The sequence below is a fragment of the Taudactylus pleione genome, unplaced genomic scaffold (assembly GCF_031769625.1).
Source record: "Taudactylus pleione unplaced genomic scaffold, aTauple2 ptg000231l, whole genome shotgun sequence".
Classification (NCBI taxonomy): Eukaryota; Metazoa; Chordata; class Amphibia; order Anura; family Myobatrachidae; genus Taudactylus; species Taudactylus pleione.
Genome location: NW_028284633.1, coordinates 5,177,232 through 5,196,657, shown reverse-complemented (window position 1 = coordinate 5,196,657; position 19,426 = coordinate 5,177,232). Strand labels below are relative to the sequence as shown.

At 51.8% G+C, this 19,426-nt stretch overlaps 2 protein-coding genes across 2 annotated transcripts in view; one reads left to right on the top strand and one right to left on the bottom strand.

Moving 5' to 3' along the window:
• CFAP58 (cilia and flagella associated protein 58) overlaps positions 1 to 13,191 on the bottom strand; it is a 290,913-nt gene extending 277,722 nt beyond the window's left edge. The window contains exon 1 of the mRNA XM_088479395.1: positions 13,105 to 13,191. Within this exon, the coding sequence (XP_088335521.1) occupies positions 13,105 to 13,113 (9 nt within the window). The 5' untranslated portion in view covers positions 13,114 to 13,191. The remainder of the gene's footprint in view (positions 1 to 13,104) is intronic.
• Positions 13,192 to 13,193: 2 nt separating this feature from the next.
• Positions 13,194 to 19,426, top strand: part of ITPRIP (inositol 1,4,5-trisphosphate receptor interacting protein) — a 102,954-nt gene continuing 96,721 nt past the window's right edge. Inside the window, exon 1 of the mRNA XM_088479394.1 lies at positions 13,194 to 13,267. The gene's annotated coding sequence lies outside the window, so the exon portion shown is untranslated. The remainder of the gene's footprint in view (positions 13,268 to 19,426) is intronic.

Sequence of the window (19,426 nt, the reverse complement as noted above, 5' to 3'; positions counted from 1 at the left end):
ACTATCCCACCATATCATACTGTCCTCCCCACATGTCACACTATCCCACCATATCATACTGTCCTCCCCCCCATGTCACACTATCCCACCATATCATACTGTCCTCCCCCCCATGTCACACTATCCCATCATATCATACTGTCCTCCCCCCCATGTCACACTATCCCCCCATATCTTACTGTCCTCACCCCAATGTCACACTGTCCCACCATATCATACTGTCCTCCCCCCCATGTCACACTATCCCACCATATCACACTGTCCTCCCCCCATATCACACTGTCCTCCCCCCCATGTCACACTATCCCACTGTCCTCCCCCCATGTCACACTGTCCCACCATATAACACTGTCCTCCCCCCATGTCACACTGTCCCACCATATCATACTGTCCTCCCCCCATGTCACACTGTCCCACCATATCACACTGTCCTCCCCCATATCACACTATATCATCATATCATACTGTCATCCCCCCATGTCACACTATCCCACCATATCACACTGTCCTCCCCCCATGTCACACTGTCCCACCATATCATACTGTCCCCCCCCATATCACACTATCCCACCATATCATACTGTCCTCCCCCCATGTCACACTATCCCATCATATCTTACTGTCCTCCCCCCATGGCACATTGTCCCACCATATCATACAGTCCTCCCCCCCATGTCACACTATCCCAACATATCATACTGTCCCCCCCCATATCATACTATATCATCATATCATACTGTCCTCCCCCCATGTCACACTATCCCACCATATCACACTGTCCTCCCCCCATGTCACACTGTCCCACCATATCATACTGTCCCCCCCATATCACACTATCCCACCATATCATACTGTCCTCCCCCCATGTCACACTATCCCATCATATCATATTGTTCTCCCCACAATATCACGCTGCCCCCCCATATCATACTGTCCTCCACCCCATGTCACACTATCCCACTATATCATACTGTCCTCCCCCATGTCACACTGTGCCCCCATATCATACTGTCCTCCCCCCCATGTCACTGTCCCCCGATATAATACTGTCCTCCCCCCCATTTCACACTATCCCATCATATCACACTGTCCTCCCCCATGTCACACTATCCCACCATATCATACTGTCCTCCCCCCATGTCACACTATCCCACCATATCATACTGTCCTCCCCACATGTCACACTATCCCACCATATCATACTGTCCTCCCCCCCATGTCACACTATCCCACCATATCATACTGTCCTCCCCCCCATGTCACACTATCCCATCATATCATACTGTCCTCCCCCCCATGTCACACTATCCCCCCATATCTTACTGTCCTCACCCCAATGTCACACTGTCCCCCCATATCATACTGTCCTCCCCCCCATGTCACACTATCCCACCATATCACACTGTCCTCCCCCCATATCACACTGTCCTCCCCCCCATGTCACACTATCCCACTGTCCTCCCCCCATGTCACACTGTCCCACCATATAACACTGTCCTCTCCCATGTCACACTGTCCAACCATATCATACTGTCCTCCCCCCATGTCACACTGTCCCACCATATCACACTGTCCTCCCCCATATCATACTATATCATCATATCATACTGTCATCCCCCCATGTCACACTATCCCACCATATCACACTGTCCTCCCCCCATGTCACACTGTCCCACCATATCATACTGTCCCCCCCATATCACACTATCCCACCATATCATACTGTCCTCCCCCCATGTCACACTATCCCATCATATCTTACTGTCCTTCCCCCATGGCACATTGTCCCACCATATCATACAGTCCTCCCCCCCATGTCACACTATCCCAACATATCATACTGTCCCCCCCCATATCATACTATATCATCATATCATACTGTCCTCCCCCCATGTCACACTATCCCACCATATCACACTGTCCTCCCCCCATGTCACACTGTCCCACCATATCATACTGTCCCCCCCATATCACACTATCCCACCATATCATACTGTCCTCCCCCCATGTCACACTATCCCATCATATCTTACTGTCCTCCCCCCATGGCACATTGTCCCACCATATCATACAGTCCTCCCCCCCATGTCACACTATCCCAACATATCATACTGTCCCCCCATGTCACACTGTCCCCCCATATCATACTGTCCTCCCCCCATGTCACACTATCCCATCATATCATACTGTTCTCCCCCCCATGTCACACTATCCCACCATATCATACAGTCCTCCCCCCCATGTCACACTATCCCAACATATCATACTGTCCCCCCCATATCATACTATATCATCATATCATACTGTCCTCCCCCCATGTCACACTATCCCACCATATCACACTGTCCTCCCCCCATGTCACACTGTCCCACCAAATCATACTGTCCCCCCCATATCACACTATCCCACCATATCATACTGTCCTCCCCCCATGTCACACTATCCCATCATATCTTACTGTCCTCCCCCCATGTCACATTGTCCCACCATATCATACAGTCCTCCCCCCCATATCACACTATCCCACCATATCATACTGTCTCCCCCATATCATACTGTCCTCCCCCCATGTCACACTATCCCACCATATCATACTGTCTCCCCCATATCATACTGTCTTCCCCCAATGTCACACTGTCCCACCATATCATACTGTCCTCCCCCCCATGTCACACTATCCCCCCATATCATACTGTCTCCCCCATATCATACTGTCCTCCCCCCATGTCACACTATCCCACCATATCATACTGTCTCCCCCATATCATACTGTCTTCCCCCAATGTCACACTGTCCCACCATATCATACTGTCCTCCCCCCCATGTCACACTATCCCCCCATATCATACTGTCCTCCCCCCATATCACACTGTCCTCCCCCCATGTTACACTATCCCCCCATATCATACTGTCCTCCCCCTCATGTCACACTATCCCACCATATCATACTGTCCTCCCCCCCATGTCACACTGTCCTCCCCCCCATGTCACACTATCCCACTGTCCTCCCCCCATGTCACACTGTCCCACCATATAACACTGTCCTCTCCCATGTCACACTGTCCCACCATATCATACTGTCCTCCCCCCATGTCACACTGTCCCACCATATCACACTGTCCTCCCCCATATCATACTATATCATCATATCATACTGTCATCCCCCCATGTCACACTATCCCACCATATCACACTGTCCTCCCCCCATGTCACACTGTCCCACCATATCATACTGTCCCCCCCATATCACACTATCCCACCATATCATACTGTCCTCCCCCCATGTCACACTATCCCATCATATCTTACTGTCCTCCCCCCATGGCACATTGTCCCACCATATCATACAGTCCTCCCCCCCATGTCACACTATCCCAACATATCATACTGTCCCCCCCCATATCATACTATATCATCATATCATACTGTCCTCCCCCCATGTCACACTATCCCACCATATCACACTGTCCTCCCCCCATGTCACACTATCCCCCCATATCATACTGTCTCCCCCATATCATACTGTCCTCCCCCCATGTCACACTATCCCACCATATCATACTGTCTCCCCCATATCATACTGTCTTCCCCCAATGTCACACTGTCCCACCATATCATACTGTCCTCCCCCCCATGTCACACTATCCCCCCATATCATACTGTCCTCCCCCCATATCACACTGTCCTCCCCCCATGTTACACTATCCCCCCATATCATACTGTCCTCCCCCTCATGTCACACTATCCCACCATATCATACTGTCCTCCCCCCCATGTCACACTGTCCTCCCCCCCATGTCACACTATCCCACTGTCCTCCCCCCATGTCACACTGTCCCACCATATAACACTGTCCTCTCCCATGTCACACTGTCCCACCATATCATACTGTCCTCCCCCCATGTCACACTATCCCACCATATCATACTGTCTCCCCCATATCATACTGTCTTCCCCCAATGTCACACTGTCCCACCATATCATACTGTCCTCCCCCCCATGTCACACTATCCCCCCATATCATACTGTCCTCCCCCCATATCACACTGTCCTCCCCCCATGTTACACTATCCCCCCATATCATACTGTCCTCCCCCTCATGTCACACTATCCCACCATATCATACTGTCCTCCCCCCCATGTCACACTGTCCTCCCCCCCATGTCACACTATCCCACTGTCCTCCCCCCATGTCACACTGTCCCACCATATAACACTGTCCTCTCCCATGTCACACTGTCCCACCATATCATACTGTCCTCCCCCCATGTCACACTGTCCCACCATATCACACTGTCCTCCCCCATATCATACTATATCATCATATCATACTGTCCTCCCCCCATGTCACACTATCCCACCATATCACACTGTCCTCCCCCCATGTCACACTGTCCCACCATATCATACTGTCCCCCCCATATCACACTATCCCACCATATCATACTGTCCTCCCCCCATGTCACACTATCCCATCATATCTTACTGTCCTCCCCCCATGGCACATTGTCCCACCATATCATACAGTCCTCCCCCCCATGTCACACTATCCCAACATATCATACTGTCCCCCCCCATATCATACTATATCATCATATCATACTGTCCTCCCCCCATGTCACACTATCCCACCATATCACACTGTCCTCCCCCCATGTCACACTGTCCCACCATATCATACTGTCCCCCCCATATCACACTATCCCACCATATCATACTGTCCTCCCCCCATGTCACACTATCCCATCATATCTTACTGTCCTCCCCCCATGGCACATTGTCCCACCATATCATACAGTCCTCCCCCCCATGTCACACTATCCCAACATATCATACTGTCCCCCCATGTCACACTGTCCCCCCATATCATACTGTCCTCCCCCCATGTCACACTATCCCATCATATCATACTGTTCTCCCCCCCATGTCACACTATCCCACCATATCATACAGTCCTCCCCCCCATGTCACACTATCCCAACATATCATACTGTCCCCCCCATATCATACTATATCATCATATCATACTGTCCTCCCCCCATGTCACACTATCCCACCATATCACACTGTCCTCCCCCCATGTCACACTGTCCCACCATATCATACTGTCCCCCCCATATCACACTATCCCACCATATCATACTGTCCTCCCCCCATGTCACACTATCCCATCATATCTTACTGTCCTCCCCCCATGTCACATTGTCCCACCATATCATACAGTCCTCCCCCCATATCACACTATCCCACCATATCATACTGTCTCCCCCATATCATACTGTCCTCCCCCCATGTCACACTATCCCACCATATCATACTGTCTCCCCCATATCATACTGTCTTCCCCCAATGTCACACTGTCCCACCATATCATACTGTCCTCCCCCCCATGTCACACTATCCCCCCATATCATACTGTCTCCCCCATATCATACTGTCCTCCCCCCATGTCACACTATCCCACCATATCATACTGTCTCCCCCATATCATACTGTCTTCCCCCAATGTCACACTGTCCCACCATATCATACTGTCCTCCCCCCCATGTCACACTATCCCCCCATATCATACTGTCCTCCCCCCATATCACACTGTCCTCCCCCCATGTTACACTGTCCCCCCATATCATACTGTCCTCCCCCTCATGTCACACTATCCCACCATATCATACTGTCCTCCCCCCCATGTCACACTGTCCTCCCCCCCATGTCACACTATCCCACTGTCCTCCCCCCATGTCACACTGTCCCACCATATAACACTGTCCTCTCCCATGTCACACTGTCCCACCATATCATACTGTCCTCCCCCCATGTCACACTGTCCCACCATATCACACTGTCCTCCCCCATATCATACTATATCATCATATCATACTGTCATCCCCCCATGTCACACTATCCCACCATATCACACTGTCCTCCCCCCATGTCACACTGTCCCACCATATCATACTGTCCCCCCCCATATCACACTATCCCACCATATCATACTGTCCTCCCCCCATGTCACACTATCCCATCATATCTTACTGTCCTCCCCCCATGGCACATTGTCCCACCATATCATACAGTCCTCCCCCCCATGTCACACTATCCCAACATATCATACTGTCCCCCCCCATATCATACTATATCATCATATCATACTGTCCTCCCCCCATGTCACACTATCCCACCATATCACACTGTCCTCCCCCCATGTCACACTATCCCCCCATATCATACTGTCTCCCCCATATCATACTGTCCTCCCCCCATGTCACACTATCCCACCATATCATACTGTCTCCCCCATATCATACTGTCTTCCCCCAATGTCACACTGTCCCACCATATCATACTGTCCTCCCCCCCATGTCACACTATCCCCCCATATCATACTGTCCTCCCCCCATATCACACTGTCCTCCCCCCATGTTACACTATCCCCCCATATCATACTGTCCTCCCCCTCATGTCACACTATCCCACCATATCATACTGTCCTCCCCCCCATGTCACACTGTCCTCCCCCCCATGTCACACTATCCCACTGTCCTCCCCCCATGTCACACTGTCCCACCATATAACACTGTCCTCTCCCATGTCACACTGTCCCACCATATCATACTGTCCTCCCCCCATGTCACACTGTCCCACCATATCACACTGTCCTCCCCCATATCATACTATATCATCATATCATACTGTCATCCCCCCATGTCACACTATCCCACCATATCACACTGTCCTCCCCCCATGTCACACTGTCCCACCATATCATACTGTCCCCCCCCATATCACATTATCCCACCATATCATACTGTCCTCCCCCCATGTCACACTATCCCATCATATCTTACTGTCCTCCCCCCATGGCACATTGTCCCACCATATCATACAGTCCTCCCCCCCATGTCACACTATCCCAACATATCATACTGTCCCCCCCCATATCATACTATATCATCATATCATACTGTCCTCCCCCCATGTCACACTATCCCACCATATCACACTGTCCTCCCCCCATGTCACACTGTCCCACCATATCATACTGTCCCCCCCATATCACACTATCCCACCATATCATACTGTCCTCCCCCCATGTCACACTATCCCATCATATCTTACTGTCCTCCCCCCATGGCACATTGTCCCACCATATCATACAGTCCTCCCCCCCATGTCACACTATCCCAACATATCATACTGTCCCCCCATGTCACACTGTCCCCCCATATCATACTGTCCTCCCCCCATGTCACACTATCCCATCATATCATACTGTTCTCCCCCCATGTCACACTGTCCCACCATATCATACTGTCCTCCCCCCATATCACACTATCCCATCATATCATACTGTCCTCCCCCCATGTCACACTGTCCCCCCATATCATACTGTCCTCCCCCCATGTCACACTATCCCATCATATCATACTGTCCTCCCCCCATGTCACACTGTCCCCCCATATCATACTGTCCTCCCCCAATGTCACACTATCCCACCATATCACACTGTCCTCCCCCCATGTCACACTGTCCCACCATATCATACTGTCCTCCCCCCATATCACACTATCCCATCATATCATACTGTCCTCCCTCCCATGCCACACTGTCCCCCCATATCATACTGTCCTCCCCCCATATCACACTATCCCCCCAGTCATACTGTCCTTCCCCCCATGTCACACTATCCCACCATATCATACTGTCTTCCCCCCATGTCACACTGTCCCACCATATCACACTGTCCTCCCCCCATATCACACTATCCCACCATATCATACTGTCTCCCCCATATCATACTGTCCTCCCCCCATGTCACACTATCCCACCATATCATACTGTCTCCCCCATATCATACTGTCTTCCCCCAATGTCACACTGTCCCACCATATCATACTGTCCTCCCCCCCATGTCACACTATCCCCCCATATCATACTGTCTCCCCCATATCATACTGTCCTCCCCCCATGTCACACTATCCCACCATATCATACTGTCTCCCCCATATCATACTGTCTTCCCCCAATGTCACACTGTCCCACCATATCATACTGTCCTCCCCCCCATGTCACACTATCCCCCCATATCATACTGTCCTCCCCCCATATCACACTGTCCTCCCCCCATGTTACACTATCCCCCCATATCATACTGTCCTCCCCCTCATGTCACACTATCCCACCATATCATACTGTCCTCCCCCCCATGTCACACTGTCCTCCCCCCCATGTCACACTATCCCACTGTCCTCCCCCCATGTCACACTGTCCCACCATATAACACTGTCCTCTCCCATGTCACACTGTCCCACCATATCATACTGTCCTCCCCCCATGTCACACTGTCCCACCATATCACACTGTCCTCCCCCATATCATACTATATCATCATATCATACTGTCATCCCCCCATGTCACACTATCCCACCATATCACACTGTCCTCCCCCCATGTCACACTGTCCCACCATATCATACTGTCCCCCCCCATATCACACTATCCCACCATATCATACTGTCCTCCCCCCATGTCACACTATCCCATCATATCTTACTGTCCTCCCCCCATGGCACATTGTCCCACCATATCATACAGTCCTCCCCCCCATGTCACACTATCCCAACATATCATACTGTCCCCCCCCATATCATACTATATCATCATATCATACTGTCCTCCCCCCATGTCACACTATCCCACCATATCACACTGTCCTCCCCCCATGTCACACTATCCCCCCATATCATACTGTCTCCCCCATATCATACTGTCCTCCCCCCATGTCACACTATCCCACCATATCATACTGTCTCCCCCATATCATACTGTCTTCCCCCAATGTCACACTGTCCCACCATATCATACTGTCCTCCCCCCCATGTCACACTATCCCCCCATATCATACTGTCCTCCCCCCATATCACACTGTCCTCCCCCCATGTTACACTATCCCCCCATATCATACTGTCCTCCCCCTCATGTCACACTATCCCACCATATCATACTGTCCTCCCCCCCATGTCACACTGTCCTCCCCCCCATGTCACACTATCCCACTGTCCTCCCCCCATGTCACACTGTCCCACCATATAACACTGTCCTCTCCCATGTCACACTGTCCCACCATATCATACTGTCCTCCCCCCATGTCACACTGTCCCACCATATCACACTGTCCTCCCCCATATCATACTATATCATCATATCATACTGTCATCCCCCCATGTCACACTATCCCACCATATCACACTGTCCTCCCCCCATGTCACACTGTCCCACCATATCATACTGTCCCCCCCCATATCACACTATCCCACCATATCATACTGTCCTCCCCCCATGTCACACTATCCCATCATATCTTACTGTCCTCCCCCCATGGCACATTGTCCCACCATATCATACAGTCCTCCCCCCCATGTCACACTATCCCAACATATCATACTGTCCCCCCCCATATCATACTATATCATCATATCATACTGTCCTCCCCCCATGTCACACTATCCCACCATATCACACTGTCCTCCCCCCATGTCACACTGTCCCACCATATCATACTGTCCCCCCCATATCACACTATCCCACCATATCATACTGTCCTCCCCCCATGTCACACTATCCCATCATATCTTACTGTCCTACCCCCATGGCACATTGTCCCACCATATCATACAGTCCTCCCCCCCATGTCACACTATCCCAACATATCATACTGTCCCCCCATGTCACACTGTCCCCCCATAGCATACTGTCCTCCCCCCATGTCACACTATCCCATCATATCATACTGTTCTCCCCCCCATGTCACACTATCCCACCATATCATACAGTCCTCCCCCCCATGTCACACTATCCCAACATATCATACTGTCCCCCCCATATCATACTATATCATCATATCATACTGTCCTCCCCCCATGTCACACTATCCCACCATATCACACTGTCCTCCCCCCATGTCACACTGTCCCACCATATCATACTGTCCCCCCCATATCACACTATCCCACCATATCATACTGTCCTCCCCCCATGTCACACTATCCCATCATATCTTACTGTCCTCCCCCCATGGCACATTGTCCCACCATATCATACAGTCCTCCCCCCCATGTCACACTATCCCAACATATCATACTGTCCCCCCATGTCACACTGTCCCCCCATATCATACTGTCCTCCCCCCATGTCACACTATCCCATCATATCATACTGTTCTCCCCCCCATGTCACACTATCCCACCATATCATACTGTCCTCCCCCATATCAAACTGTCCTCCCCCCATGTCACACTGTCCCCCCATATCAAACTGTCCTCCCCCCATGTCACACTGTCCCCCCATATCATACTGTCCTCCCCCCATGTCACACTATCCCATCATATCATACTGTTCTCCCCCCCATTTCACACTATCCCATCATATCACACTGTCCTCCCCCATGTCACAGTATCCTACCATATCATACTGTCCTCCCCCATGTCACACTATCCCACCATATCATACTGTCCTCCCCCCATGTCACACTATACCATCATATCATACTGTCCTCCCCCCATGTCACACTATCCCCCCATATCATACTGTCCTCACCCCCGTGTCACACTGTCCCACCATATCAAACTGTCCTCCCCCCCATTTCACACTATCCCACCATATCACACTGTCCTCCCCCCATATCACACTGTCCTCCCCCCCATGTCACACTATCCTCGCCCCATGTCATACTGTCCCACCATATCACACTGTCCTCCCCCCATGTCACACTATCCCACCATATCACACTGTCCTCCCCCAATGTCACACTGTCCTCTCCCATATCATACTATAGTAGTGTTCACTCTAGCTCTGGCGCGAGGCATGTCATACTGTCCCCCCATATCAAACTGTCCTCCCCCCATGTCACACTGTCCCCCCATATCAAACTGTCCTCCCCCCATGTCACACTGTCCCCCATATCATACTGTCCTCCCCCCATGTCACACTATCCCATCATATCATACTGTTCTCCCCCCCATTTCACACTATCCCATCATATCACACTGTCCTCCCCCATGTCACAGTATCCTACCATATCATACTGTCCTCCCCCATGTCACACTATCCCACCATATCATACTGTCCTCCCCCCATGTCACACTATACCATCATATCATACTGTCCTCCCCCCATGTCACACTATCCCCCCATATCATACTGTCCTCACCCCCGTGTCACACTGTCCCACCATATCAAACTGTCCTCCCCCCCATTTCAAACTATCCCACCATATCACACTGTCCTCCCCCCCATGTCACACTATCCTCGCCCCATGTCATACTGTCCCACCATATCACACTGTCCTCCCCCCATGTCACACTATCCCACCATATCACACTGTCCTCTCCCATATCATACTATAGTAGTGTTCACTCTAGTTCTGGCGCGAGGCAGGGCGCCAGAGCTAGAGAGGGTACGCTCGCGCGCGTCTGAGAAGGGGGCGTGTTCATCAAAAAGGGGGCGTGTCTATAAGATGCGTCCCCTTTTCGTCACTCTTCGGGGCGTGCCCGGCACTTACGGACACGCCTGGCAGCCCCCAAGCCCTGCAGACAGGGAGAATAGATGCTGGGCGCATGCACCCGCCGTCTATTCTCCGGCGGTGACCGGTTCACCGCACATTTCATCACCCGCGGGACACTGCGACCCGCGGGTGAAGACAGTTCCCGCAGGCTGTTAGGGCAGGGCGCTTTTTGCCCTCCTTCTGGAGGGCAGGGCGCTTTTTGCCCTCCTTCTGGAGGGCAGTGCGCTTTTTGCCTTCCAGAAAGAGGGCAGGGCGCCGCTCCCCGCTAAAACAGCCTAGCGGGAACGCTACTATATCATCATATCATACTGTCTTCCCCCCATGTCACACTATCCCACCATATCATACTGTCTCCCCCATGTCACACTATCCCACCATATCACACTGTCTTCCCCCAATGTCACACTGTCCCACCATATCACACTATCCTCCCCCCATGTTACACTATCTCCCCATATCATACTGTCCTCCCCCCCATGTCACACTATCCCCCCATATCATACTGTCCTTCCCCCCATGTCACACTATCCCCCCATATCATACTGTCCTTCCCCCCATGTCACACTGTCCCACCATATCATACTGTCCTCCCCCTCATGTCACACTATCCCCCCATATCATACTGTCCTCCCCCCATGTCACACTGTCCCACCATATCACACTGTCCTCCCCCCATGTCACACTATCCCACCATATCACACTGTCCTCCCCCCATGTCACACTGTCCCACCATATCATACTGTCCTCCCCCCATATCACACTATCCCATCATATCATACTGTCCTCCCTCCCATGCCACACTGTCCCCCCATATCATACTGTCCTCCCCCCATATCACACTATCCCCCCAGTCATACTGTCCTTCCCCCCATGTCACACTATCCCACCATATCATACTGTCTTCCCCCCATGTCACACTGTCCCACCATATCACACTGTCTCCCCCATATCATACTGTCTTCCCCCAATGTCACACTGTCCCACCATATCATACTGTCTCCCCCATATCATACTGTCCTCCCCCCATGTCACACTATCCCACCATATCATACTGTCTCCCCCATATCATACTGTCTTCCCCCAATGTCACACTGTCCCACCATATCATACTGTCCTCCCCCCCATGTCACACTATCCCCCCATATCATACTGTCTCCCCCATATCATACTGTCCTCCCCCCATGTCACACTATCCCACCATATCATACTGTCTCCCCCATATCATACTGTCTTCCCCCAATGTCACACTGTCCCACCATATCATACTGTCCTCCCCCCCATGTCACACTATCCCCCCATATCATACTGTCCTCCCCCCATATCACACTGTCCTCCCCCCATGTTACACTATCCCCCCATATCATACTGTCCTCCCCCCCATGTCACACTATCCCCCCATATCATACTGTCCTCCCCCCATATCATACTGTCCTCCCCCCATGTCACACTATCCCATCATATCACACTGCCCTCCCCCCATATCACACTGTCCTTTGCACAATATGATGCTGCCCCTCAATATCACACTGTCCCCCCGGCCTCACCTCAGACATGATGCCGCCGTCACCCCTGAGACGAATTCGCGTCCTTTCTGGATCCTAGCAACTGAGGAGGCGCATGCGCAGTAGCTGCGCACAGGCACTGGCTGGGAAGCAGCCGCCGCCATGTTTGCTCCTGGCAGCTGCTGTCGTTCGGATCTCTCCACCGGTATTTATTTATCATTGGGAATGGGGGGAATGATGCTGTTTTATAGGTAACTCTTTGGACTAGGACACAGGTTCTCAAACCTGGTCCTCAGTACCCCCAAACAGTGTATGTTTTCCAGGTCTCCTCACAATGACAAGTGAAATAATTATCTCCACCTGTGGATCTTTTAAAATGTGTCAGTGAGTAATGAGTACACCTGTGCTCCTGCTGGGTGACCTGGAAAACGTGACCTGTGTGGGGTCCTGAGAACTGAAGCTGGGTACACACTAAACGACGTGTGTACCCAGCAATGCAACCCACGACCCCCCCCCAACCCGCCACCTCCCTGCCGATGGGCCGAAATATCGGGCGGTCGTTACACACTGAGCGATCACGTGCCCGACCGCCCGATTTGCCGGCCCCCGCCACATACTGCTTCTTGGGATCATCAGCCGCGTCGATTGACGGCCCCACTGAAGCGCGCATCACGCGATGTAGTACATACACACTGGACGATTTTAACGATTTGTCGTTCCGATGCGTTGGAATTGTCCAAATCATTAATCAAATCGTCTAGTGTGTAGCCTGGACTAATAAAACAAGTTTGTTTTAGATGTAATAGTGGATAATGGGGGTTTGGAGATTTATTATCAAACTCTGGTGTGTGTCAGCGTACCAGGGCCGGGGTGTGTCAGTGTACAGGGGCTGGGGTGTGTCACTGTACCGGGGCCAGGGTGTGTCAGTGTACCAGTTCTGCGGTGTGTCAGGGTACAGGGGCTGGGGTGTGTCAGTGTACAGGGGCTGGGGTGTGTCACTGTACCGGGGCCAGGGTGTGTCAGTGTACAGGGGCTGGGGTGTGTCACTGTACCGGGGCCAGGGTGTGTCAGTGTACCAGTTCTGCGGTGTGTCAGGGTACAGGGGCTGGGGTGTGTCAGTGTACAGGGGCTGGGGTGTGTCACTGTACCGGGGCCAGGGTGTGTCAGTGTACCAGTTCTGCGGTGTGTCAGGGTACAGGGGCTGGGGTGTGTCACTGTACCGGGGCCAGGGTGTGTCAGTGTACAGGGGCTGGGGTGTGTCACTGTACCGGGGCCGGGGTGTGTCAGTGTACAGGGGCTGGGGTGTGTCACTGTACCGGGGCCAGGGTGTGTCACTGTACCGGGGCCAGGGTGTGTCAGTGTACAGGGGCTGGGGTGTGTCACTGTACCGGGGCCAGGGTGTGTCACTGTACCGGGGCCAGGGTGTGTCAGTGTACAGGGGCTGGGGTGTGTCAGTGTACAGGGGCTGGGGTGTGTCACTGTACCGGGGCCAGGGTGTGTCAGTGTACCAGTTCTGCGGTGTGTCAGGGTACAGGGGCCGGGGTGTGTAACTGTAACGGTTCCATGGTGTGTCACTGTAACGGCTCTGTGGTGTGTCACTGTACCGGGGCCATGGTGTGTCAGTGTACCCATTAGGCTAGGGTGTGGGAAGGGGGGGCTATGGTTAGGCACCATTGGGGGAGGTTAAGGTTAGGCACCCCCCCCCTAGTTTGGTTAGGTTTAGGGTGCGGGAAGGGGGGGGTTAGGGTTAGGCACCCCCCCCCCCCCCCGGGTAGTTATGGTTAGGCACCACTAAGGGAGAGTTAGGGGGGGAGAAGGGATGGTTAGGCTACTTAACACCTCTAGTTGGGATCTTCGCCATTCAGCCTTTCACTGTCGATTCCCTTTTTTATATAGCAGCTACATAATGGGGGTAAGGTGCAATCGGGGAGATTTCTAGACTCTTCAGGGAGTCAGGGAGATTGGTGCTAAGCCAGGGAGCGTTGGTAAGTATGACTGTAAGTCACTTGTTCTTGTTTTGCTCATTCTGTTTATGTACAGTGCAAATCATCGCAGCGGACCCCTTGTGGCACCATATAACTAAGGGATAAAAATAAGTATCGCATTAGTTCCAGTCAGATGCACTACAGAACATGCAGGGATCTCCCGTACATCGGCATTCCGGCGTTATAGCTTCCTGCTTCACAACGACAAACAGCAAAACAGGAGCTGTCATTGCGTGCAAAAAAGTGTTTTGATGATACATTTACCCTCAGGGACAGCAGGAAGAAGGACGGGGTGACACGTATGTAAACACTATAGAGCCAATTTATTAACATTTGCCAGGACAATTGAGCAATTGTCCCCTGACGATACCTGCTGGCAGCCCAGGACCCCTATGTGCATGTGTGACCCAATTTGGGAGTTTTGTACAAAATATACAATAGAAAAACTGCAGGTGGTAATCATTGATAAATAGCAAAAATTCTTATCTCCGGTGGAAACGGCTAAGGCTCGCCGGGCCTTAATAAACAGAGCCCTATATATTATATAGCATTCTATAAAGTCTGGAGAAGGACAGGTGATACAAATTGCACCTAGCATGAGGTGTTATTGTGCAGTTGGTCAGTACTGTTTGTAGCCTGGGACTGTCCCTGGTGCAGAGAGAGCTTGTGTGACACTAGCCTGATGCACCTTCTGTTGATTCCTACCTATCTATACACTCTAAAATGTCGCTATTTAGCGTAATAAGTCACACAAGAAATAATTGCTCTTCAGACTTTGATTGTGTTTCCAAAGCACAAAAAGATATTATTCACCAAAAAGCAGATAGTTACACGCTGTGATCTAAATACAATTAGTGCAAAAGATTATACATAAACAAGGTACAGTCAATACATTACGCAGGCGCTCTGGATCCAGATTTCCGGCATCAAAGGTGAAGCCTCCGTCAACAGAAAGAATATGATGACTCCCCAGCAGGTTCAGGGAGCTTGCATATAAACCCTTGTAGAGATAGGCAATACAATAGAACAAGTTGGTATAATCCCATTGGTTCTTCTTCCTAGTTCTCCTATTACGATACAGTTCATAGGTCAATTTGTATGTTCACAGTCCAGTCTCCAACAGCCCTTTGTGTCCATTTTCCCGCTGAAGAACAAGTCTAAACTGGCTGCATTACATAGTATATTTTAATGCCTATCTCTCTATGATCCATAATACCCAGACACGTGTTGCGATTTCTTTGCCGATGGAACCGGAAGCCTGCAAATACACAGTGGTTTAGAATAGCACCAAACACGGTCTGTTTATCATGTACTAAACCTGAGATCTTAAATGCAGTCGTTTTATTACATACTTAATGAATAAACCTTGAATATTAACCTTAATGCTAGGGAACCTTTTTATGTAAGTGTGCAATGTGTAAGTGTAACAATATTGCATAGTTTCGCTAATATGTGGGGTGCGGTTTTATGTTTTGTGCTTTGATATATTTATATGTTTTTTCTACATCAGGGTCCATAGGGTATCCACAGGATACCTTGGGGTATAGGTGATGACGTCAGGCATCGGGCACCATAGAGTTAAGTTTTCAGCCTCCCAGGATGCACTAGGGTCCCTCTCCTATACCCCGCCCCCGAGCCAAGGCATCTCAGTTTCGTTGGTGCCCGACTCGGAGTCGGAGCACATGTTTAGAGGGGGGCTAAGGATAGCCCCTGAAGTTTTCTTCAAGGCAGCTGTGGCTGCACATCTGGAAGTACAGCATGGACAGTCACTGCTGACATCCATGCTGTCTCCCTTACACCCCACCGGTACCAGAACGCCGGTACTGATCCGGGGATGCTGGTAAGCATCTGGGGTCACGGCTAGCAGTGACCCCAGATGTTTCGGACCATGGCCCGATTCAAGGGGCAGCAGGTAAGCAGCGGGGGTCCCGCAGTGGGTCCCTCCTGAGCACATGGTCCACAGTCCCCAGGCAGGGGGCTCCCTGGGGACTGGCTGCAGCGTGGAGCCAGGTAACTAACCTGCGCTTCCACTACCCCCCTGGGACAGCGGGCCGCAGCTGAGCGGCAAGTGCTGCGGCGTCCCAGGGGTTAATTGCATGCCAGGGGAGCGCGCCTTCCCTGTACACAGCCGGCGCTTCCCCCGCTGAACACAGCCCTCTCTGCGCTGCCGATTGGTCCTGTGGCAGCGCTCCTCCCCCAGGCCGGCCTCCTCTCTGCTCCTCGGTGGCCATCTTTGTATGGTGAACGCTGCTGGAGCTGCGGACGGTGGCATCGCGGTCTGGGTCCCCCGGCATACCTTTTCTCCGTTGAAACAGGTCTGTGTATGCAGCGCTGTGTCCTACCAGGCTCTGTGTCTGTGTAGTTGAGGAACAGCGCTGATAGTGCAGGGATTAATTTCTTCTGTATTGTATGTAACTTCTGCTAGCGTCTGCTGCCTGTACTTTCACTTTCTACTGTCAGTTATTTTACTGTCCCTGCTCTTCCTCTGCTAAAGCCCTTGCGGTGCGGTGCGGTGCTTGCAGGGTGCTTCTCCCACTATACTAACGAGTATCAGTGAGAGGGGTCACATACTTACCAACATGTCTGAGTGTGAATTTCCTCTCCAGATTATGTGTACTAAGTGCAATGTACCAATAGCGGAGGGGGAGGGTAACGCGGAGGGGCTATGTCGGCAGTGCTATTTAGTGGCGCAGCCAATAACTGTCACGGCTCCGGTACAGGAACCTCCCTGGGCTTGTTTCGCTAAAGCGCTTCGAACCCTAGTGGGCCAGTTAGCTCCGCCACCTGCGTTTTCCCAGATGGGATTGTCCCATTAGTCAGTGGTGTCGTCACCCATGCAGGGGTTCCCGAGACAATTGATGGTACCCCACAGTCTCCCTATTTCCTCTCCCCCGGTCTCTTAGGAGCCTGCGTGGGTTCATTCACTGACAAGTTCGGTACAGCATTTGTCGGACGTGTTACAAGGGGAGTCTGTGTTGCGGCCACATAAGCGGCCTGTGGCGTCTCTGTCCGCTCCTTATGAGGATGACGACGTGACGTCCGATGATGGTGAGATTCTGGATCTATCTGACCAAGAACCTCTCCGTACCAAAGAGTCGGACGCTAAGTCCAAGGTTTATATTCATGGCCTTATTCAGGCAGTCCGCACGGCTTTAGTTATTGAGGATGACGATCCTCCGGTGTCCAAGTCCAAATATGTCTTTTCTAAGGATATTAAGGGTGACGCCACAGTGTTTCCTCTTTCGGGTCAGTTAGTAGACCATTTAGAGGAGGCGTGGAAACATCCTGGCAGTGGCTTATCTGTTTGCGGACAATTATTTTTCTAAGTGGGAATCCCCTCCTCAGGTGGATTCTCATGTGACACGCCTAGTCCGAAGTGCCACCTTGCCCATGCCCTCCATGTCCTCCTTGAAGGAGGGAACAGACCGCAAGGCGGAGATCTGCCTAAAGTCCATTTATTCCCTCGCGGGGGGGGGGGGGGGGGCATCCAGACCGTCTATGGCCGTATGTTGGGTAGCCAGTGCTATGGAGCGCTGGGCTGATAGCTTGGGGGCGTCTTTGGATTCCGACTGTTCGGCTGAACAGGCCGAGTTGGTAGGCAATCTCCGGGATTCGGCCACTTACATCAATGAAGCGGCCTTGGATATCAGTATCCTCACATCTCGAATTTCTTCGGCAGCTGTTGCTGCTCGTCGCACCTTATGGTTGCGATCTTGGAAGGCAGACGCTGATTCCAAAAAGGGCTTAGAAGCTTTGCCTTTTAATGGAGAAGTCCTATTTGGTCCGGATCAGGACAAAATTGTAGCCACACTGGCAGCAGCCAAATCTGCATGTCTCCCGTCTGCTGCGGTCCCTTCAAGTTCGGGTACGTCGTCCTTTCGGCCTTACAGGGCCCAGGATAGGCCTAAAGCACAGTCTTTTCCCCGACAGGCTGGGCCCAAGAAAACGGCCAAGCCCAGGAAACAGGCCTGGAGTACCAGACGTCCGGCCCCTAAGTCAGATAACAAACCTGCGGCCTGACGGTCTGGGCCTCCCTTTGGGGGATCCCAGAGTGGGAGGCCGCCTGCTGCAGTTCGCCCAGTGTTGGTCGATAACCACGACAGACAATTGGGTTCACGAGGTGGTTTCTCACGGGTATGCCCTCTCCTTTCGGCACAGGCCCCTATCCCGGTTCTTCACCACGGGCCTTCCATTAGACCGCAACAAAGCCTTGGAACTGCGGAATGTTTTGCACACTATGCTCCAGGCTGGAGTTATAGTGCCTGTTCCATTCTCCCAGAGGGGCCAGGGTTTCTATTCCAATCTATTTTTGGTGCAGAAACCCAATTGGTCGTACCGTCTGATTCTCAACCTCAAGGCCCTCAACAAGTCCTTGCAGG